Source organism: Podarcis melisellensis (genome assembly GCF_964234715.1).
Source record: "Podarcis melisellensis genome assembly, chromosome: 4".
Classification (NCBI taxonomy): Eukaryota; Metazoa; Chordata; class Lepidosauria; order Squamata; family Lacertidae; genus Podarcis; species Podarcis melisellensis.
The window spans coordinates 27975103-28000167 of record NC_138531.1 but is presented as its reverse complement, the minus strand read 5'-3'; the positions used below and the strand labels follow the sequence as shown (position 1 = coordinate 28000167).

The 25065-nt window shown below is 42.0% G+C and overlaps 1 protein-coding gene across 2 annotated transcripts in view; it reads right to left on the bottom strand.

Moving 5' to 3' along the window:
* Positions 1-24707, bottom strand: part of EDAR (ectodysplasin A receptor) — a 78261-nt gene extending 53554 nt beyond the window's left edge. The window contains exon 1 of one of the 2 annotated variants that reach the window (XM_081907442.1): positions 24413-24707. Coding sequence is in view for 1 of the 2 variants with exons in the window: in XM_081907441.1 (XP_081763567.1) it covers positions 4602-4634 (33 nt within the window). In the remaining variant the exon portion in view is untranslated. Of the gene's footprint in view, positions 1-4601; positions 4857-24412 lie in introns of those variants that run through there. The other variant, XM_081907441.1, reaches the window with a different exon arrangement.
* Positions 24708-25065: the final 358 nt, after the last annotated feature.

The following is a 25065-nucleotide window of genomic DNA, read 5'->3' as shown; positions in this document are numbered from 1 at the left end:
TGCTTGTCCATCTTTTATATGCTGACAAACATTGTAAAATAAGTCCCATGACCCCATAAACTTGAATAGGTTTCCTGTATTTGTGTACAGCAGCTACATTACAGCTTAGTGCTCAGCTGACTTCCTTCTGTTTTTTAAAACATTCCCAGAAAGCTATTCCTTGATGCCAAGTAAATATAACATTACATGGTATCAGCTCACTCACACTGCAAGTGACATTTAATTACATCCATAAATACTAACGTTCTTCCCGTCATCTGCATTGAGCATTTTGACAATCAGGCTATTGTTCTCCTCAGGTAATCACCTCTGTTAGAGATGCTGGTGTCCTAAGGAAAGGGTGTTCTAACTGCTGTTAACATCTTGTATGGTATGTTGTTTGCACTTTGTGCCAGGAAATGTAGTGGGAGAAGTTTTTTGCTTCTTTCTTTCCCCCCTTTTTTTCTTTTTGACATTCAACTTTGCTGTGTGCGGTACTGAAAATGAATGTCTTCCTATTATTAAATCATTATTATTGCAAATGCAGGGTGTGGGGCTCATTTGTGCTTCCGTACCTGGGATAGCTCAGTTAGTAGAGCATGAGGCTCTTAATCTCAGGGTCATGGGTGTGGGAGCCAGCATGGTGTAGTGGTTAAGAGTGGTGGACTCGTAATCTGGGGAACCGGGTTCACTTCCCCGCTCCTCCACATGCAACTGCTGGGTGACCTTGGGCCAGTCACACTTCTCTGAAGTCTCTCAGCCCCACTCACCTCACAGAGTGTTTGTTGTGGGGGAGGAAGGGAAAGGAGGTTGTTAGCCGCTTTGAGACTCTTTAGGGTAGTGATAAAGCGGGATATCAAATCCAAACTCCTCTTCTTCCATGGGTTCGAGCCCCACGGTGGACAAAAGATTCCTGCATTGCAGGGAGTTGAGCTAGATGGCCCTTGTGGCCTCTTCCAACTCTACAATTCTATGATTCTGTGCTCAGGTATATAATTTACATCCAAAGTCTCTCTCTCAAGCTGTCCCAGGGTCAACTGGCAAGCCAATACAGTTCGCATCTGGAGCACTTTGGTGCCCCCAGCAGATGGTGCCCCATACCACAGCATGCCATGGGTCTCCCGAGTTTGGCCACACCTCCTCATCCATCCCTGTGACTTGTCATGCCCCAGTAGAACTAACTATTCAAACATACATTCCCAGAGGAACCTGTTTCCTGATGGGGTCCCTGGTCTGAATTATAATTACAAGGAAGGAGACTGAAACTAAACTTTAGGAAGAACTTGCTGATGGCCACAACTATTTGACAGTGGAATAGACAACCTCAGAAGTAGAAATCGACTCCCCTTCATTGGAGGTTTTTAACAGACATAATAAATAATAATAATAATAATAATAATAATAATAATAATAATAATAATAATATATTATTATTATTATTTATACCCCGCCCATCTGGCTGGGTTTCCCCAGCTACTCTGGGCAGCTTCCAACAAAACACTAAAATACAATAACCTATTAAACATTAAAAGCTTCCCTAAACCGGGCTGCCTTCAGATGTCTTCTAAAAGTCTGGTACTGTAGTTGTTTTTCTCTTTGACATCTGGTGGGAGGGAGTTCCACAGGGCGGGTGCCACTACCGAGAAGGCCCTCTGCCTGGTTCCCTGTAACTTGGCTTCTCGCAGCGAGGGAACCGCCAAAAGGCCCTTGGCGCTGAACCTCTGTGTCCGGGCAGAACAATGGAGGTGGAGACGCTCCTTCAGGTAGGATTGCCATCTGCCGTCTACCTTTTCTCCCAAGAACCCCTAGAAACCTGATTCCATCATTTTTATATATATAAAAAGGAGACTCCGATATTTAGCCAATCACCCTGAGGGCCACCTGATCGACCCACTGCCTGTTTCTGTACAGCATTTAGAATACATTCCCGATGGAGTTTAGTTGACATACAAATTCAATGGCTTTCGTAATTATTATATATACTTTTCATACATAATCATGTCACCGCCTACATGGATCCTCTTCCCAGAGATTATATTTGGTGGCATATCTGCCCTTCGGGGTCCTTCAGAGAGAATTGTTTGAGGTAGTGCTCCTGCTCTATAATCAATGAGGCTTCCCCCTTCAGGGCGCATGTCTTCCGCTACAATGATGTAATGCTTGAGTAATTTGACCCTTAGGCGCTGGAGGAATACATATCTTTTTGAAAAGCACAGAGATGTAGGGCTTAAGGGGGTAACCTGAATCCACGGAAGTCAGCGAGCATTTGGCAGCAACTTCAGTGAATCTGGACATTTTGATATAAGGAAGCATGCCCTCCAGAGAAACCTACACTTCTGCACGCATAAGCATAGAAGGTTTCTTTTCTTTCTCTAGATTTGCCAGCAAATATTTGCATTTTAAAAATCATTCGTATGTGGCATGTTAAATGTACTGTATGGTAAATCGACAAGTTTCCACCTTCCTTCTAATTGCATTTACTTGCTAGTAGGTAACAGGTTTTGCTTCTAAGTAAGAAAATGTTGCATTTGTCACTCATTCTTATGAAAACCAAAGCCTTTAAAGGCTACGTTGAAATCAGTAAGTGAATTGCAACCACGCACTATCACAGTCTTCAAACTTTTCTCTTCCTATGCAGTGCTGGATTACCAACAGGCAGAGTAGGCACAGGCCTGGGGGCCCCACGCCTTTTAGCGGCCCCTCGATAACGGATCAAAATAATCTTGATTTGATCTTGAAAGAAAATTACAATCAAGCTTTCTTAGTTCAATGTTATTCCACTAGAGCAAGCACACAAGGGGTCCCCTGAGATTTCAACTGCCTAGGGGCTTCCACAGAGTTTAATCCTGTGCTGTTCCTATGGCCAAGGGTATGAGTTTACACAAAAATAAGACAAGTGTTACATCTGTACCAGGATGGCCAGACTCACGAGATGCTGAGAATCCACATTGGTTCCATATTTGCAACCAGTGCAGAAAAAGCATTACTTCTTTATTAATATAGATTCATTGAAAAGCTGGAAAAATAGCAAATCCTTTAAACGCTCTAGTACTATAATCACAAATCCACCAGTATTAAAAGATAACTAATCCTTATTAGATGACCTCAAGTAGGTTATATACACTGAGAATTGAGGTAGGTGATGGGATTGTTAACAATTCAGTAACATTTTTTTAAAGGATTAGAATATGTAACAAATCCTGTTCTTGTACTGTGGTTGCCCAAATGAGGGGTGGTTTAGAAGGAGTGAGGAACCTGTGGCCTTCTGGATATTATTGGATTCCCAAGCCCCACCAGGCCCAACTTGCATGACCAATGGCCATGGATAATGGAAGCCAAGAAGATATGGAGAGCCAGAGTTCTCCATTCCTGATTTACAGGGAAGGCATGGGGTTTCAGAGAGGGATGGAATCATGAAGTAGGTGGCACGTCCCCTTGTCCCCCAAGTCCAAACCTGGGTAGATTGAATGTCCCCAGCAGATGCCCCTTCATTGCCTTATCATCCGTGTGTGAACCTTGTGAAAAAGGTTCCTCAGAAAGACCTGCTATTTTCTTTTTATGATGCTTCCCTGTACATTGTTTTAGAGGGGTGTCAAATATATTCTGCCCCGTTTCTCTGCTAGCGCCCCAACCCATAACTCTTTGCATGCAGCACCAACTCTTCACACATGACTGTGTTATGTGTGACACGTGAGCAAGGGTCTCCTTCTCTCTGCCTGCATCTCATCTACAAAACAGATTATTGCTGCTGGGTCATTGGAGGGGGTGGTGGAGAAAAATAGACGAGTTCATTTAGAAGGGGGACTCGTGTTCAAAAAGTATGAGAAACACGGAACTAGCACAGACTCTCCTGCTTTTACTAAGCTTAATACACCTCTTTATTTGAGTGTAAAGAAATGAGCTATGCGAGCATTATTTGTACATGCTATCTCATCCACCTCTTCTTTATTGTTTCATTAAATTGAAAAGCATAGCTAGGCACCAGACCCCAGCATCCCTAATAGCCCTTCTAAACCCTTAAAAATGCTCCTAAAATAAATTGAGATTGCATGGATGTAGGAGTTGACAGAGCTTGCACTTACGAGCCAGAGTACTAAGGGCAAGGTGCACATGTCACTGAAATCAGTACCAATCTAAAGTTTTTATGCATGTTCTTCTTTAATGTTTAAATGTGTCCCAAAAGGTGGGGAGAAGAATGGTTCTATATGTGTCGATTCAAATGTATATCCCACTGATTTCAATGAGGATGATAGCCAGGTCATCAGATACAGTCTTGCAGCCCCAGAAACTTTATTTAAGGCAGAAAAGCAATATCATTTTAGCATGTGTGAATCTATTTCTAAATGCACCTTATTGCTATTGATGAAACTGTTGAAATGACCTGTCCATTGGTGCTTATTACACAACAGGATTTTTTCACCATTAAAACAATCCATTTCCACCAGAAATATATACTAATTGTCACTTGCATTTTAGTACGATGACTTGCTCACTATTTTCGGGTTAGTTATCTTTGATTGCAAAACACACAAACAAACAAAAGATTAAATCTATGGTAACTCTGGCAAAATATCCATTTTGGTAGAGAGCTGTAAAGCAATAATTCTAATATCGTCTCTTACCATTGTTCTGCTTTCTTCATTTTGCTCTTCCATCACAAGAGGAAAACTGCTCTGAAGCTTTTGCCGTGTCTAAAACCTTACCTAGGTTTCGCGCCTGATCCTGGGAAGGCGGAGCAGCTTCCCAGCTTGGGAGGGAGTGCAAGACGGAAAGAAATAAATCAACTTTTTGATCTATGCCAAACAGTTTGAAAAGGAAACCATCCAAGCTCAAAAGCCTTAGAGTCTAACCCAGGGTTAGACAACTCATTTGGTGTAACTTTAGAGCACATCGAAAAGCAAATCGTGGCTGGAGGGCTGTACATTTTAGTTACAGCTAATCATCAAATCTGCATATTTTTTTCATTAACACAATGGGTGCCAAGACGCAGTTAATAGACATGTAGGCCTTCCTCTGTGACATTTTTATTTCAGAATTATTAACTCCGAATGGGAAAAGTCACAAATCAAGAGCCTCAGCCGTCACGAAATGTACTTGGGAATTATGAATTGCACAACACTTAATGTTAGGCTTATCTTAATCGGTCTTAAGAGCTTCTGAGCCTGTGGCACATTTTGATTCTTCTCTCCCTACAATCACAGTGGCTGGGAAATTACATTTTACCAAATGACAGCTTTGAATCTTGGCTGCAGGATGCCCTGAATAGTTGTTTTCCTCCCCCACCCCACCCTGTACAAAATGAGATTTTACTGGGGGGGGTGGACCCCCCAATCCACCCTGTGGTCTCGATCTGTGGCCACCAGATCAGACCAATTCATCCTGTTCTGCTGAGGGGGGGGTCACCAAATCCATCCCTAAATCAATTCAGGGGTGTAGCAAAGGAATTTTAAAGGGTTTTTAAAAAATCCTATTTGAACGTATTAAAAATATAGTTGGGAGGGTGTGTGCCAGCACCACACAGGATCAGATTGCAAAAGGAGCAGCAATACACAGGACCACACAGGATTGGATCCTCCTGTTCAACGGTTGTTAAGAAGGAGCATCAAGTCCTGCTCAGTGCTGCTTCAGGGGCAGGAAGAAGGAGAGGCGTGGAAGGAAAGGCTATTCCCCTCCTTCTCCAGTCAAGACACAGCTGTGTGGTAGGTCCCTCCTATTTTGCAGATTGTCCTTCTCACTCACACCTTCCTCTCCTTCTTGCTTGAGGTCCAAATCCTTCTGAATACACCCAGCTTGGCTCAGGATTTCAGCCCCAGAGAAATCCAGTGCACAGCCTTAGTTTTTAATGCACTAAACGTTGTGTTCTATCCTGGCACTTCTCCACTTGTTCTTCCATTGTAATCATCATCATCATCATCATCATCTTTTATTTGTATCCTGCCCTCCCCGGGTGAAACTGGGCTCAGGGCGGCTAACATCAAATATATGACATTGGTATAAAATCAAACAATAATTAAATTACCTCCTAAGAACAAGTCAGGATCAAATTGTAGGCTTAGTACCTTTTCCAAATGCTGTATGTGATATATTTTCTTTCTGCTATATATTTTGGGAAATTGTTCATTTGTTGGTTATCCATTTGGACACCACTTAAGACATCGTAACCAAACATTGCATGATGGTTAGGGAGCTCAAGGAGTAGGTTTTTTTGTCTATGTTGACTACGATTCACCACCATTTTGAATCAAGATGGTGGGCTGAACCTCTCAAAACTGCCCTGATTTTAACAAAATTTTGCAAGGTGGTTCCTCAGATCAAGTAGTAGGTTTTCATCTATATTTGGATCCAGTTGAATGCCCTTTTGAATCAAGAAGCCAGGGACTTTAAAAACTGCACTGATTTTAATCACTTATTTCAAAACTGCCTTGATTTTTCTTTCTGTCTTAGAATTCCCAAACAACACTCAATATTTTATATCTGAGGAAATCATGGTATTTTCATCTTTGTAGTCTGGCTGTATGTGTTTCAGAAATACCTGGAAGTTACTGTATGAGTATGCAACATTTTTATCAAATACAAGACACACCATTTCTCTTCACTAGGAGCAAATCTACACTGGTCAGTTATAACGTTAAAATGCATTATAAAAATGTGACAGCAGGGGGCTCTGTAGAACAGCAATCCATCGTCAATGGGAAACTGCATTGAGAGCTATCATTTTTTTAAAAAATTAAGCGTTTTTGCAATAGGTGTAGATCCAGCCCAAATCATGCCATGTTGTGGGTTTGAGAATAAAATAAAAGTTCTTGAAGGATGTAAGCTCCCCAGTTTTGTAATCTTGACACGTTTTATTTAAAACACTTGTTGTTGTTGTTTAGTCATTTAGTCGTGTCCGACTCTTCATGACCCCATGGACCAGAGCACGCCAGGCACTCCTGTCTTCCACTGCCTCCCGCAGTTTGGTCAGGCTCATGCTGGTAGCTTCGAGAACACTGTCCAGCCATCTTGTCCTCTGTCATCCCCTTCTCCTTGTGCCCTCCATCTTTCCCAACATCAGGGTCTTTTCCAGGGAGTCTTCTCTTCTCATGAGGTGGCCAAAGTATTGGAGCTTCAGCTTCATGATCTGTCCTTCCAGTGAGCACTCCGGGCTGATTTCCTTCAGAATGGATAGGTTTGATCTTCTTGTAATTTAAAACACTAAGAGATAACAAATTCCATTCCTGTCTGACAACCTCACAATGTCATTTCAACAACCTCTTATTGCATTACTATTACTTTTCATTTCCTTTTGCTGTTGATTAGGTTGTTGCACAAAGTATGGCAACCATTCCCTTTACAGGAGGACTAGAGTCCTGCTAGTGTGGGACTTGCAAAGTATTGCTTACTACCTACAAATGCTGTTTAGGGCATGCTTGTTCTGAATTGCCTGGAAAAAACCCTTGATTCCCTCAAAGTAGGAGAAAGGCACACATCTAAAATATTGTTTGGTTGCCATTTGCAAGCAATTAAATCTAATTGCACTTCTTATCTAGATGTGGAAAGTAATTCTCTGGAAGGTAATTTTCTGCACCGAGGTGCTACAATCATAAAATGTATGGCCCAGTCCTAAAACTTGCTGAACCAAATAATAGCTTAGTTTATAATCCTGGGGTGAATAATGAAGACAAAAGAATGGAGAACTGCATTGCTCAAGACGAGCAAAAGCCCTCGTCCAGCCTTCTGTCTCCTACATCAGTCACCAGGCGCCCTGAGGGAAGCTTTTAAGCAAGACATGATATCCTGCTGTTGTTCCTATTTATTAATATGGAAATCTCACCCCCAAATATAGCCTTTGATAGGTATGGCCCTATTAAAAAGTATTAGCTTTCTTTAAAGAATGTCTATGCTGGTGGTTGTCATTAGATCTAGGGACAATGTATTTCTTAAGATCTAAATTGTTTGTTGTGGTCATACTCTGAATCGGGTTACTGTGTTCACTCCTTCCACACCACTCCAAATCCGTTTTATACATTTCTACCTTGTGTCTCTTAGGGTGCTTCCAGACTGTCACTATTCTCATGTGGGATTCAATCACATACCAGCAAATATAGATAACTGGGAGATACTGTACCACAAAAAAGTGGATTTTTCCAATAAGAAAAGAGGCAGGGAAATGCACTGGGAAGAGTGGGATAACATTTGCTTTGATGCAACTTCGTCTAATCTCCCACCAAATAAATCTGAGCAAGTGTCCATCAAATCCCCTAAACTCTTTGCAAACAAATCAGGATGAATGTTCAGTAAACAGGCCATCTGAGAGCTCCCTTAATTGTCCCCTTATTTTTTTAAAAAACATAAATTACTAAAAGCCCAGTGCAAACTTTCTTGAGGAGAAGCTCCACTGCTTCCACCAGGAATTGAGGTTAGGTTAAACTATGGTTTTTTTTGAGGGGCTTTTTTTTAAAAAAAAAAAAACCAGGATCAGAAACCACAGTTTGATCCTGGCTTGTTTCAATAAAACATAGTTTAAGCACAGTTTCTTTCTCCTTATCAAGCATAATAACAAATCATGGTTAGTTTAAATCTAGAAGTAGATTCTTCCAGTATCCTCCTTTGGTGGGCATAGGGAGGTATAAAAATTTAATAAATTAATTAATAATAATAATAATAATAATAATAATAATAATAATAATAATAAAAGCAGGCAGGGGAATGGTCAAGCACCAAATCTTAAAAGGGCTTGTTCCATCAATGCTAAGCTATGGCTTAGTGTTACATCCAAACCAGGCCATTGTTAGGGAGCCTCAGCAAAAGTAGAATTTGAAAAGGTGAGAGAAAAACAAAAGGTAGTTTTACAATGGATCTCCTGTTCAATAAGTTTTACTTATTTTAAACGAATTTAAATTGTTAATCTGCATGTAACTTGTCGTGTTTGAAGATAATAAAACACATAGTTTAAATCTGTGGCACAATTATCGTTGACACTATAGACCCCCAGAACAGGGTCAAGTGGGAGAGGGGAGACCTCAGGAGAACAGAGAAACCTAATTACGCAGGAGCACCATAGAATTCAGTGGGACTTTCTAACTAGTAAACACATGGATTTGAGCTGCAAAACTATGAATGTACTCCAGTCCTTGTACTTTGGCTTGTTTCTTGTCCAACAATACTCAACTTTTTCTTCTAAGAATAAGAGTAGTTATTCATTGTTTCATGGTTTTTGTTTGTTTGCAGAGATCAAGGCCCAAGGCAGAAATCAGCATCCTCTGCACACCTTCAAAGCTTTCATTTCAAGTTAACGTTTCATTGCTTTTCATCTCGGTCTTCCCCTCCCCATATCTGTGAATAGCCTTGCGATGATCTTGGTCTGCTACAGATGGTTTCCTGTTCTTTGTGCCAAATGTGAAATAGCTATAAAACTTGAAAAGGGTTTGAGGTTGTCACTGCATGAAAAATTACATTTTAGGGAGAAAATTAAATCTGAGCCTTATCCTTTAATTGCTTCGCTTTAATCTTGTTTCATAAAACAAAGGTTTTTTTTGTTTTTTACCCCGAAAACCTAATCTCCAAAGTTTCCGCTAACATGACCTGAAGGGCAAAAATATCGTTAGGCGTTTCAGTCAGGTATCCTTCAACAACAACGCCAGCATCAACAACAAAAGAATAATGAGCTAGTTCCATTTCAGTTACAACCAAAATGACACTCTCTTCATTTGAGAAGTGTCGTTCCTTTGGCTCCCCTCCACGGTGATAGGGAACGAAATCCCGAGTAGCAAGGATAAAAGCTATGGGATGCAGCTTTACGTTATGTGAAACCTTCAGTCCAGAGATAGGAGACCTGTGCTCCTCCACCTGTTGAGAGACTTCAGCTCCCATCAACCCAGCCAGCATGGCTAATGGTCAGGAATGATGGGAGTTGAAGTCCAGGTTCCCCACCCCTTCTGTAGTCCATTGTGTTGGTAAATTATCCTTAGAGTCCATCGAGGAGTATAAGGACTCTAATCATATCTGCTCAAAAGTAAATCCCTTTGAGCCCAACTTTACCTCAGTGGGGTCCACTGCCAGGTTAATGGGTTTAGGCAGCCTATCAACACTTACCTGGGAACAAGCCCTATCAAACATAGTGGGATGTACTTCTGAGGAAATATGCATAGCATATGCATAATGAACCCTCTGTTAATGACTATTTACACAACAACAAGAACAGCAGAGAAGAGATTCTCACAGTAGCTTTCCCCCTGAAGCTCTTATTACTGTAGCTCAATGGGGGAAAGGCAGGAATGGCTTCACACCTAATTTGACTCTTCGTCTTTGAATCCAGTGTTGTGGTCTTGATCCAAACTGGATCCTTCACACAGCTGCTTTTAACAACAACAACAACACATCAGGAGACCCATCAAGGTTCTGCACCTCACATCTGGTTTGCACCTGAACGTTACAGCAAGGCTATGATCATACATACTCTTACCTGGAGAGTAAGTCCCATTGAATAGGCATGTATAAGATTGCACAAATAAACACTATTTGTGTCTTTAAAATGCAAAAACAAGCCTCCGTGTCGGGCACCATCATTGTCAGTGTGTTCACACATGCTTTCTTTTAGGGCTGTGGAAATTAGCTGACAGCTACTTCTGCAGGTCATGGATCCATGTGTTCCTGCTCACCACCCTCCTACACTGCCATACACTTTTTATAAGAAAAAGTTAAACCCTACATATTATTCATATAACTAGAGCTCTTTAAATAAAGGGGGTTGGTGTGGGGACTTTTGTGAGGTGAGAGCTGCAACAACTATCTATTGTCCATCCTACTAGTCCTACTACTGAGTGTAACAGACTCAGGTAATTTCAATATAATTATCTCCGTCCCTCCCACCATCATGTGAATTCCATTTGCCTCTACAAAATGCTTATAATCTCATAAAGTGCTTTGGCCACTTGTTTCTTCAGGCGCATGAGAGACGTGTATTGGATCTTCTGTTTCTTTTATAGCTACATTAGGATAGATGACAACAGCGTTGTTACCAGGGCACAATGAATTAATGGACATTCTCATTCATAATGAGCAGAGGCCCTTGAGATCATTTATGGGGATTCTGAGACCCTGATGATGATGTTAGCTCCCGTTAGCTCCACGCAGCATGGTCTTGGATGATGGGAGTTGTAGTCCAACTATTTATGGAAGTGCAGCGTTTCCAGATGTACAACTCTAATCCTCCAACCAGCACTGAATACTAGGTCATGATGTTCTTCAGCAGTTGCCTAGCTTGCAGCTGGTTTGTTTCTGAGCCTTGAGGTCTCCAATATTTAAATCGTGTTCCAGAATGAATAAGATAAGAATCAAACAGCGCATGATGATCAACACATCTAAGAGCCAGTCAACTCAAATATATTGCTTTTCATCTTAACAGCTGTCTTTTTAACCCTCACTAGATAAGCCAAGAAAAATATTTGTTTGAGAGAGAAACACCCGCATTGCATTATATGTTGTGAAAACAGGATAAAAATAGCAACACGAATACATACGAAAGTATGGCAGTGCTTGTTTTGGAAGGACACAATAACCATCATCATCATCAATGATAGCGGCCGCGGTTCTCTTGAGTGCCAGTTCTTATGTAGCCAAAACTGTGCCACCCACTCACAAGAGGGAGGGACCAGCATGCTTGGGAAATCCCTGAGGTTTGCAGAAAGGCAATAGCCTAAGGGAACCAATAAAACCAGACCGATGTGTCCTGAGCATGCTCAGTAGGCACGGAATGCTGACTGACAGCTGAGGTGGGAGAGAATGGAAAAACTCATGGGCAGGGGAACTGAATGGAACACTGAGCAAATGCATTCCACATCGCAATATTTTGGTGCATATATATATATGCTACTTGCTCATTTACAGTTTGTATTTGGAAGAACTTTTAAGGCACTTACCCCAGTCACAGAAATATGAGTCAATCCTTAGAATGCTAAGGATCAGCTAAATTCTCATAAATGGGTACAGTGGTACCTCAGGTTAAGAACTTAATTCGTTCTGGAGGTCCGTTCTTAACCTGAAACTGTTCTCAACCTGAGGTACCACTTTAGCTAATGGGGCCTCCCACTGCCGCTGCGTGATTTCTGTTCTCATCCTGAAGCAAAGTTCTTAACCCGAGGTACTATTTCTGGGTTAGCGGAGTCTGTAACCTGAAGCTGTCTGTAACCCGAGGTACCACTGTATATGTGTGGAAGGAAACAATTTGGGTCACCCAGGTTCTGCTCTCCCCTGCTGCCTCCCAGGCCTGTTCTGAGGTTTCTCCACAGAAGTTCGGGGAGCAGAAAGGAAGAGGAAGTTCTGTTGTACGAGTCAAAGTCCTTATGCTAACAGGGCAGCTTCACTGGATGCAACCCTTTTTGTATTACGCTCCAGAATGAGGCCCCAGGATGGTAATTTTCAGTCTATAGTCTGCTCTATCATCATTATCATTCCAGGGACTGTAGGATGGCAGTCCAGGTCATCCAAAAGGGGCATTATCCACTAACTGGAAGTCTTATAAAAGGTTTCTGCATATATAACATGATCTAATAATTTCAAGGCAGCTGGGGGAAAGTATAAATCTGTTTATCATCTCGCAGGAGAGAGGGGAACTCAAATGGTGGTGATTGACAGGATTATTCTAGGAAAGCATCATAAATCAAAACCAGCAAGCATGGGGGGAGGGGAATCTCCTGAGAGTTGCCAGGACACTGGACATGTATAAAAGATTAGATGTCTGGAATCTATGCCAAAATGGGACAGGGATCTGGGATGGTTTTAAAAAGTACTGTCTCCTCCAATAGACTCAACAGAGGACAGCCAGGATTATTAGCTAGCTTGATGCTTATGTTTCTTCTCCACAGTGTAACCCAAAGATTGTAGTTTGTATCTAAATGCCAAATGTTGCAGCCAAGTGGTGGTGCAAAGCCACAAGACACAACAAAATACAATCTTGTGCAATTCTATGAAAACACAGATCCTATTTATTTCAAGGGCAAAGATTATTACCATATAGGATTAGATATTCATGCATATTACAAAATTTCGCAGTAGTTCTAACACTCTTGAAATCCCAATGTATGATTATCTCCTTCCTTTTTTGGGTGCGTGGGGTGTTAGGGGAGGGTAGTACCTCTGGGGGAACATGTCGTTCTCCTTCTAGGGTAGTTTGTCCACCTTTGGTTCCCCCCCACCCACACTGGGGTCTCACCTGTGGCTCCTAGAAGCTGTCAGCATGTGACAGCAGCCACACCCCAGGAAATGAACGAGCGGCTAAACCAGATGACAGTAGCCAATGGGGCTCAAACCCTCGCTTATTTGGGACCTCCCCTGCATGCAAAGACAGGCTCCAGCTGATTGAGCAGATGGGACCACTAGAGGGTCCGTTGTTCAAGAAGGCAGTTTCTGTACGTGCTGTAGAGGGAAGAGAGGGTCTGATTGGGCTCATCACCCTGGAAGGTAGCCCATCTAGAGGGAAAACTCTGATCCTAACTCTCTGCTGCCTTGTGGGCTAGATTCTGGAGAAGAACAGGCTAAGGAGTAAACCCTACACAAATGCAGAGTGGAGTCCCTAAGATGGTTGGGTGGTGCCTTGTATGAAACCTTCCAGCAAGTCCTTGCAACCAAGCTGGTGCCAAATGTATTGCTCTCCTTTCCTTTGGACCACTTCAGCAAGACAAAGGGGGGTGGGTCTTGTCATCTGGGCAGCTCAGGATCCACACTGCTTTGGCTTGCACCCCAGGAGATCACTTTGGTGCTGCTATTGCAGAAGTTTGATTTCACCCTTGGAGGTGAATTCCATTGCCTTTTGAGACAGATGGATGCCAAGAATTTATTTCAAAGGAAAGGATTATTACTACAGTATCTAGGATAGGATTGCCATATTTGAAAAAGTGAAAATCCAGACACAAAAGTTGTTGAGTGTTGTTGGGTTTTTTTGTTCTTTGTTCTGGCAAAGTTGTTGTTAGCTATTTTTTTATATAGGTTAGCGGAAATTCTGCCTGAATGCCAGTTTTGACAGGTGAATCCCAGCTATGTCCAGGAAATTCTGGACGTATGGCAGCCCTAATCTATGATTAGATATTCATGTATATTATTTTTCACAGTAGCTGTAACATTCTTGAAATCCCACTGTATTATTAACTCTTTCTAGAGTGTTTAAGGATAATATACCATGGGCAATTAGTAGCAGTATTTGCATGGAACAACACTTCTGTTATGTATAGAATTATATAACATGAGTAGTAAAGAAAGCCTATCAGATGTGTTTTCACAGGCAACAGATGTGAGCAGCCATCCTGTTTATTTAGTGTTTTCATTAAGCCATTTTCATCCTGCTGTTTGGGAGCCAAACCCTCACAACACAGTTTACAATATAAGAAATCAGGATTAAAACGTTAATACAATACATGTCAAAACAATTTATAAAACAATCCATAGTCACTACTTTTCAGATGTCGTCGTATGAATTGTTTTGATATGTATTGTATTAATGGTTTAATCCAAAAGCAATATAAACATATAACATCAGATTAAAATGTTGTCACCATGTTTTAATTTGATGTTGCTTAATGGCTACTTTTGATATATATATTTAGCTTAATATGGCAATCCCAATTTCTTATTTTGTAAATAATGCAGTGAAAGCTGGGGGGGGTAGTAATTTCATGATAAGTTTAAACACCATGAGAGGGTGGGCAAGCCATGTTTTTGGGGGAGTTCCACTGATGTGGGACCACCATGGAGAAGACTTTGTCCTTGATACCCTGATATTTCCTAGTGGCAGATCAGAGAATAGGGTCACACCCACACCATTCATTAAAAGCACATTGCTTCCCACAAAGAAGCACCAGAACTGTGCTGGGAATTGTAAACCTGCAAGAGATAAACTATAGTTCCCAGGATTCTTGGGAAGAAGTTATATGTGCTTCAGATATATGGTGTGGCTGTGACCTAGACCAATTTAAGACCAATTTAAGTTCTGTTCCCATTCTACTCTTGTTTAAGAGAGATAATAAAGTTCTTTTCTGGCTTCTGGACACCTAGAAATGTCCATGCATGTGTAAAGAACCCTTCCAATAAATTTCCCAAATAGTCAAGGGCTATGATAGCAACGCGGGATGTGGGTGGCGCTGTGGGTTAAACCACAGAGCCTAGGACTTGCCGATTAGAAGGTCGGCGGTTTGAATCCCCGTGACAGGGTGAGCTCCCGTTGATTGGTCCCTGCTCCTGCCAACCTAGCAGTTTGAAAGCATGTCAAAGTGCAAGTAGATAAATAGGTACCGCTCTGGCGGGAAGGTAAACAGCGTTTCCATGTGCTGCTCTGGTTGCCCACATGACCCGGAAGCTGTACACCGGCTCCCTTGGCCTACAAAGTGAGATGAGTGCTGCAACCCGAGAGTCGGCCACGACTGAACCTAATGGTCAGGGGTCCCTTTACCTTCATGATAGCAACGGGAGTCGGGTGGCACTGTGGGTTAAACCACAGAGCCTAGGGCTTGCCGATCAGAAGGTTGGCGGTTCAAATCCCCGCGACAGGGTGAGCTCCTGTTGCTCAGTCCCTGCTCCTGCCAAGCTAGCAGTTCGAAAGCACGTCAAAGTGCAAGTAGATAAATAGGTACCTCTCTGGCGGGAAGGTAAATGGCATTTCCACGCACTGCTCTGGTTCGCCAGAAGCAGCTTAGCCATGCTGGCCACATGACCCAGAAGCTGTACACCGGCTCCCTTGGCCAATAAAGCGAGATGAGCGCCGCAACCCCAGAGTTGTCCGCGACTGGACCTAATGGTCAGGGGTCCCTTTACCCTTTACCTTTTATGATAGCAACACTTTAAATTGAGCCTGAAAATTGTTCCATCTGCCATCTTATTTTCCATCCAGAGATAAGATAGCACAACATCTGTCTGCTGTTAATTAGTTAAGAATAAAGTCCGTAGAATTCCATGGCGAGCTTGGTCCACAATAAAACTGAAACAAATACCTGAGGTTTCATGCAACTTTGCCCATCAGATTTTTGCACGAGATTTAAAAAACATAACTCACATTTGCATTTTGAACCTTCAGATTTGAATGTTTTAGACTTGTTGGCACCGTTCACTGGCATGCTTCAAATGTGAAACCTCGTAAGATGTCAACTGTCAAATACTAATTACTCTTGTGTGTTATCTTGCAAATCGCTTCAAAAGCACCTGGCAGGACACCACCATCAGCTTGTGCCGTTTGCAGTCCCAGGCAGGCGTCAAAAGCAGAAGCTCTCTCCAAACCCTAGCAAGCTGTTGTTCGTGGCTGGTGGGTTTTTCTCCAGGATCAATGGCACTATTTCAGAAAACGTGTTTGGAGAATTGCAGCCAGAAGGCTCCTGTGAAGATATTAACCATCACTCTATCTGCCTCAGGCCCTTTAGCGAAAAGGTTGTGGTAAACACACAGTTTGCTTCACATCTGTATGTTTTGAAAATCACACTATGACGGTGTTATCTCATGACTCAGAAGCATCTCTGTAGGCAGTTTGACTCTAATTGGCCCACAGGCCTATCTGCGATACACTGACTAAGGCTTGTAATCCATGAGTTTCCTTTCCCCCTTAATTAGTGATCCTGTGGTGTTTTGAAGTGTGCTCTTCCTTTCCCCCCCCCCCCCGTTGCCTTTATTTTAACTTTATTTTAAAATGACATCCCAGGTTAAAAAGAAAACACTCAAGTCTTTAAGCTATTGAATACTTATGGGTCAAAGCATTTCTACCCCACCTTTCTAATGTATCTGTGAAAATTCTGCATGTGAACTTGATTGCTTGTTCCTTGATTACTCATCTCTTGATGACTTTTAGTCAAACGTGTGGGCTGTCTCATTGAAAGGCATGTTGTTGTTTTTGAGGTGAGCTGATGCCAAATGAAAATTATGAGTGCGGTGCGCAAATCTTTCCTTCGCACCTGCAATTCATCACTTAGTTATACCCAATCTACATGTGTGAACGGTTCCTGTTCCAGAAAGAAGATACACATGTGTACATACATCTTAAAAAATCAACCCAGATATCTACTTTGCATAACGGGATGCTTGGTTTCTTTGCTCTCTCTGTGAATCACCGAGATTGTCTCTAGAGGCTCCTCCAACCCCCCAGTGCTTGGGGCAGAAGATAAAGGAGATGCCCCACAGCAGAAGTAGATGGTGTGTTGGAATCTTATCCTGTGTGTTTTGTAAAAGGAAGGGCTTCTGAAAACTGCAGATGAGTGAAACCTATGCTGCATACCCCTGGAGCTCTGGCATTCAGGCTGAAAGTAGGCCATAGCTTTGCAGTTGGTTTTGGTGTTATACAATCAGCTTTACAGAATGATAAATGAGGCAAGTTTCCTACTCCTAAGTAGCAGCAGATGTGAAAGAGCAGGCATGAAAGATTGATGATAAAAAGCTACCACCAATAAAAAAAAAACCCCAGTGTAGATTCATTTCTAACAAAAATGAGGGAAACCGAAAAGGTCCATGCCCACTTTACTGATGTTAACAACAACAACAACACCCACCACATCAGAAGTGACTTTTATCCTTTATCTTTCTGTTCATGATGCTTCAGACTTGTGGCTCCCTGTATCATTTCAAATGGGTACCCTGCTTACAAGCCGGCCAAGGTATATTGGGCCTAAAAGCTTTAGACCTGGAGGAAAGCTAGATGGGGTACAAAGCTGGTTCATTTGGGTGAATGTGAAACTGCCCTACTAACCCTATTCTACTCTCTGCCGGTCCCCACCTGTCCAAGCGATGGCACTGCCTGTCAGCTTTCTCCTCCTTAGTCTCAGGATTTCATGTTGTATAGCGAGGAGGATGGAAGCAAAACTAGAATTAGTTGGTTCTGCCTGCCATTGGCTCTGACTCCACCTATTCTTGGCTTCCTGGCCTTCCACCTCATCAGTCCTGATGGGCAGCAGCTACCAGTGGGGACAAATATCCCAAAACACACACCAGCGACTCATTTTTCGTATTTTTCTTTTTGTCAAAATCGGGCATGGTCAACTGGTGGTCCATTGGCCACACCTATAGCTTGATTTGACCTGCTGCTCTCTCCTGTCCCAAAACCATCCCTGCAGAGAATGCTTGTGAGTACATATATGTCCTTCAACACATGAAATAGGTAGGAGGACTGCCTTAAAGTGGAAGGGGAAAGTTTCAGAGCTGGTGTGAGTGCTTCAGGGTCTGTTTAGATACCTTCCTGCTGTGACGCCTAGTGACTCATACATGCTCTGAGCCTGACAGTAATAGCATATTTGCTGTGGGACTATCTGCCCCACAACCAGTCAAGGAGACTGTAGGCCTCCAAGCTCAGGAAGCAGGTCAGCAGGAGTCTAAGTTGACATTTCACTGCATTGTAGAAGACTCACTTGGAAGCACATTTCAAGTCTTTATTTGTGACATTAGTGGTACCATGCATTTGCAGTCCCTCCCATGCAGACAAAGAGCTTGTATTGGTGCAAAGGCTTCCTCCATAGTCTTAATCTCGGCATAAACATCCCAACCAGACCATTAAGTTATACTTGGAACTGGCATAGACAGAGCATGACTGAAGCAGAACAAAGTCCATTTTTTATGATTTTTTACTTATGGGATTCTGGCTGAAACCATTAAACATAATTTACAGGGCAATCCTGCATGTCTACTCAAAAGTAACCCCACTGAATAAAAGATGCCTTAAGCCCAGGAAACGGAGTATAGAATAGGATAGCAACCTTAATTTCCTTAAAAATGCAGCATTTAATAACATGCATATTGCATTGGGTCAAACCATATTCTAAAATACAATTTGGCTTGTTTTACAGAACGGCTGGTGCAAAACTGCACTTCCCTAGCAATATTTCTTAGCGGTCTATTTCTCAGCATTAGAAATTTATTTCCTGCCTATTTTGAATGAATTTGAACTTTGTGCATTTCTTAATATTTTATCTTCCTCTTCTAGGTTAGAGAGCATTTCATTATGAAATACTTTCTCCTCCTTAAAGTATTTATACCCTGTGGACAACTCACCCCCTCAACTTTTTTTGATATGATAAATAGCTTGATCGTGTTAAGTTGCTAGCTGCTAGGCTTGTTTTTCAATCCTTAAAAATTCTCATAACTCTTCTCTTGAATGCTTTCCAATTATTTTTTTTTTTAATATAATTTTTATTAAGTTTATAATATACAATATTCAAATTCCAAATACATGTTTCCATAAATCTAGTGGACTCCCCCCCTCTTCCGGACTCTGCATTCTCTGTAAAACCGAAACCTCAGCAATTTGTTGACTTATTTTAAACATAATAATATATCTTCCATTTTATCGTGATATCTGGTCTCTAGACATTTCAATCCGAACCCATTAATTTTTAGTTTCAACACAATAAAATTATTTCATTACACCACTTCTGTCTTGTTGTGCCTTATTTACCAATTCAAAGATTTACCGATACTGAAGCTATACTTTCCTAGAGAGAAGCATTTTTTAACATTCATACAATTTATAATGCTTTTTCAAATAGTCCTTAAATTTTTCCCAAACTTCCTCCGTTTCTTCTTCTCCCGAGTCTCGAATTCTGCCAGTCATTTCAGCCAGTTCCATATAATCCATCAGCTGCGTCTGCCATTCTTCCAGTGTGGGTAGATTTTGTGTCTTCCAGTGCTTTGCCATCAAGATCCTTGCTGCTGTAGTAGCGTACATAAAAAAAGTTCTATCTTTCTTAGCCACCCTCTGGTCTACCATGCCCAGGAGGAAGGCCTCCGGTTTCTTAGGTAAAGTAAATCTAAGCACCTTTTTTAGTTCATTATGTATCATCTCCCAGAAGGCCTTCACCTTCGGGCAGGTCCACCAGAGGTGTAGAAATGTCCCTTCCTCCTCTTTACATTTCCAACATTTATTATCGGACAGGTGATATATCTTTGCAAGCTTGACTGGGGTCATGTACCACCGGTATGTCATTTTCATAATATTTTCCTTCAAGGCACTACATGCCGTGAATTTCATTCCGGTGTTCCATAACCTTTCCCAGTCTTCAAACATAATGTTGTGCCCCAAGTCCTGCGCCCACTTTATCATGGAGGATTTAACAATCTCATCCTGTGTATTCCATTTAAGCAGCAAGTTGTACATTCTCGAAATTAACTTAGATTTTGGCTCAAGCAACTCTGTCTCTAGTTTCGATTTTTCCTCCTGGAAACCCACTTTTTTGTCCGCTTTAAAAACTTCCTGGATTTGAGCATAATGCAACCAATCTCGCACCTTGTTTTTTAACTTTTCCATACTCTGCAACCTCCATTTATCTCCAATTTTTTCAATTATTTCCCAATATTTAGGCCAGTGGGCCTCCATATTGAGTCTTTTACGTGCTTTGGCCTCCATCGGTGAGAGCCACCTCGGAGTTTTACTCTCCAATAAGTCTTTATATTTTGACCAGACCATAAAAATTGCCCTTCTGACAATATGGTTTTTAAACGATTTATGAACTTTAACCTTGTCGTACCACAAATATGCATGCCACCCAAAAGCATTATCAAATCCCTCCAGGTCGAGGACATCGGTGTTCTCCAACAAAATCCAATCCTTCAACCAGCAGAGGGCTGCAGATTCATAATATAACTTCAAGTCCGGCAGGGCAAACCCCCCTCTTTCTTTCGCATCTGTTAGTAGCTTTCCAATTATTTTTAATGTATTTTTGTCAAAGTGGGCATAATTCTAAACACAATGTTTCAGCAGTGCTATTAACATCACCTCTGCCCTCCCGCACTCAGTATATTTGCCTTCACATTTATTTCACAGTTATAAGTAGCAGTGTTTAATTAACTGGTGGTCTAAAGCTGCAATTCTGTGCCCACTTACTAGGGGGCAAGTTCCTTTGAGCACTGCATTAATTACTTCTGAGACAGATATGCACAGGTTTGGGCTGCATATTATTTGCACTTCTGCATGGCATGCGCAAATGGCATGTGTGATGGTTGCGCATGCATGCATTTTGCTGTGGTCCCATGTGAGATACATAGACTCTGGGCCATTGTGGCTTCCTGCATAGATCACTATTCCAAATGATTTCACTAGAAATCAAAGAGCAGTATATAACTCCAGATTTGTGTCAATTTAAGCAAGGTCAAACTTTGGCACAGGGAATGTTGTTTGAAGCCAGGAAAGCCGCTGCCAGGGGCAATTTATTTCCTTTGCTTAGGTTTTTCCTTTTTTCTGCCTGTGTATTCAAGAATGAAAAAAAAAGTCTTGGGGGAATAATTACAAACATTAACATTTAATAATTATTTTCTCCTTGGTGGCTTTCTTAAATGAAATATTTCAGAATTCCTCAGCCAAGGAAGATTAAATTAAATACTTTTGATCTGAGTCATTTAGCTGACTTCCTTTTGCCCACCTGAGCCAATTGCTACTTTTTCTTTTTCATTATCTTGCATTCATTTGGCTCTTGTACAGTTTCACTGACTCTGCAGCAGCTTCATATTCAGAATTTATCTGATGATGGCCATGCTCAGTTCTGCCCCTATCAACAAGAAACACCCCATGGGGCTCCTGTTATGCCCAGTCCTATGGCCCTTGCTCAATAAATTTTCAGCAGTGAGCCTCATAACATATTGCTCAAAGCATATCCCAGAATCAAAGCATCAGAAACTCAGAAGTACCGTACATTTCCTTGTATAAAACTATGTTTTTTTTACTCTAAAATAGTGTTCAAAATCGGGGTTCGTCTTATACACAGATACATCTCCCCCCCATTTTCTTAAATCAGGGTCCCCCATAATAGTAGGGGACATCTTGTACATGGGGTCGTCTTATACATGGAAAAATACGGTACATAATGCCACTGTATAAATTAGCACTACACAATTTATAGAATCCAAGTCTTTACTTCCACGTGTTCATTGGCACAGTAAAATAACTAATAATAACTAGAGTGGCACACACTGAGGCATAGGTGCCGAGTTGCAGCTAACTTGGGGGGGGGGACTGACATCACGCGTGCGATGCACATCTTGTGCATATGATGTCACGCACGTCACATGCATGACGACTTGCATCAGGAGAGCGCCGACCAGGCATCTTCCCAATGTAACATTTGTGTGCCAGGCCGCACTGTTCTGCGCATCTCTCCTGACACTGTGCAACCCAGGGCAAGATAGGAGGGGGCTGAGCCTCGTCCAAACAGACATTGGGGGGGCTGTAGACGCCTCAGCCCCATAGAATTGGCACGCCTGCACTGAGAGACTAGAAAGTTAGACTCCTCCAGCTTATGCAAGTAAGGAGGGAAGAAAAAACTGCATAGATGTTGACAGAGATACATATTTTGTTTTATTGCCATGCATAATAGCAGCAATAAAACACAGCATGGTAATAAAATATTGGGATAGTTTTAGCAGCAGCAACAGCGGGTGCACACAGCATCCAACGGTTGAGAAGGGAATTTAAGGGCATATATAATTCATATTTTAGTCCCTGCAATATGTATCGTATACTGCAGGAACTGAAATATCAAATTATTAGCACGGGAGAACACTGAAGAAGAAATCCAGCCCATAATATTTAGAAAGGGCTCCTTCCCCACGTGTGAAATTGTTGCTCCCCATCAACCTTGCGAGTATGTAAGATACTGTCACACCAACAAATTTGATGTTAATTTGTAAAAAATAAATTGAAAAATTGAAAAGGAAAAAAAATTAATTGGCCCAAAGGCAAGATGTTGACTAGATGACTTAGTAAGGACCAGAGGGTTTTCTTAATGGTCGGGGTCTGACCGCACTGGGATTGGGAAGGAGCTGCCTGCTGTATTAGACTGGTTACTGACCAGAGGGATTAGTGAATGGGTAAACAAACTAAGGCCCGGGGGCCGGATCTGGCCCAATGGCCTTCTAAATCTGGCCTGCGGATGGTCCCAGAATCAGCATGTTTTTACATGAGTAGAATATGTTCTTTTATTTAAAAAGCATCTCTGGGTTATTTGTGAGGCATAGGAATTCATTCATTCCCCCCCCCCCAAATGTAGTCTGTCCCCCACAAGGTCTGAAGGACAGTGGACTGGCCCCCTGCTGAAAAAGTTTGCTGACCCCTGAATTAGTGCATTCAGGGCATGGCTGGCTAGCTTGCGTCAGTAGCTATTCACTTGACCTGACGTTTCACGTGGTGTGCTCTTCTCTCTGCAAAGCTTGATGGGGGCAGCAGGTTGGAGCAGAGGCAGGGACCACCCTGCTTTTTAGCAGGAAATTACATTAGTTGATGCCTTTGAGAAGGCAGTTTGAAGAGTTGATCCTTGTGGAATCACACTGCCACAAAAAACAAGGAAAGCTAATTTTATATAGCTGAGTGGGAGTGAAACACAGGAATATCAGTATCTAACAAAGCGGTCAGGTGAGCAAAACTTACAAAACTTAGGTGAGCAAAGACTGTGTTCCACCCAATGGAGGGAGGTCTGTCCTGTGCCTTCAGGCCTTGCTCCTCATGTCAAAGATGCCCCTATGCCATATAGCAAACGGATGGAAATGGAGAGCAAAGGGCTGTCTGTTCTTGTCCTATCCATTTGCAGGAATGTAGTGACCACTGCTGGCCAAAGGATGATTAGATGGGCTGTTGGTCTGCCCATCTCTTACGTTCTTGCACAGTGCAAATCAGCTTTGGTTTCAAGAGATTATTGCAGATTCTAAGACAGCTGAGGAGCAGATCCGGTATAGTTATGCAAGGAACAGATCCATTAAATGTTTCAGTCTGTATGGCTGTAAAAACAGCATTCCCTAGAACTCACGGTTGTCTCCGTGTACCTTTCCACTGCTGGTCAGAAATGCTAAACAACATGCTTAAAGATCTAGCAGAATGCAATCATTTTCTTTATAGCGCTTGCGTTTCCTGTTGCTCTACAATATTGAGAAAACTTTCTCCTGGAAACAAAACCGTACATGCTCCTAAACTTGTATTTACAGGTATGTAATTCCCCACATTCAATCAACCTCATCCCGGCGGGTGCTGAGGTGCCTTGCAGTAATATTCTTTGTTCCCGTCAGCGTATAAGTTATAAACATATTGCTGGTATTCTGTACAACTCAAGTAATGAAGCTGCAATCTCCAAGCACAAACTCTAAAATGCCCCAAAAACCCAACCACCTATCAAAGCCATTGTTACAAATAGCCATATAGCAAAAACCCAACTTCTTGGATATATGCTCCATGCTGTATTACGTGGGCACTACAAAGAAACACAAGGAAACATCACACTTTGAATCCTCAATGGAGAACATGCACACAGTTGTTTGGAAAAGATATGGGGGTGGGGGGGATATAAATATGGAATCCAGGGCTTTCAGCACATCCCATGAGCAGAGGCGCTTCTCGCGAAATATTAAAAATGACAAGTATTTTGAAAACAGTATTTTGATTTCTGTATCCCGATCGCCGCCACGAAGAGTATCTAGCTTCCCCGAACATAAATTTCTTATGAAAAAGAAATCTTACCTTGCGCAGAATTAAAGAACAAAGCCGAAATCCAGCCAAGCAAGCAGTCTGTCACTAAAACGCTGACAATATCCAGTTTCGAGCTACTGAAGCACTTTTTGCAGTTGCCTATGGGCATCACACCATCAGATGCTGCGAGGCAGGTAGGTGGACCATATCTCATGGGTGTTCCAAGAGCTACTGCTGTCCATAAAGGGCCACCATGTACCCTGTGCTTCGCTTGTCCTACACTTACTTTGCAGTCTCAGAGGACTTCCCCGCAACTTTCCCCTGAGTGGCTTTCCTTTGAGTTTCATAGATCTGAAAACTGCGAAAATAATGGGTTTCCCTTCTGTGGAAACTCACCTGCACCACCTAGGGGTCTAACACAGGATAGGAAAAGCTACTGGAATAGGACATAGGCTCCCTCCCTCACAGAATTCTTTTGCCTGGGTTCACACTGCAGTTTAATGCCAGATCTGATACAGCCTTGCTTTATTTAACATTATTTATTATGATTATTTGTATCTTGTATTTGAGGATACAGATCATTCCAAAGCAGCTTAGTTACAGATGACGGCGCATTTAATCTTTGCACATCGAGAAGCTATGGTTGGGATAAATCTAAAAAGCATTGTTTAAAAATTATTGAGGATGGGCTAAATGTTGCCTCA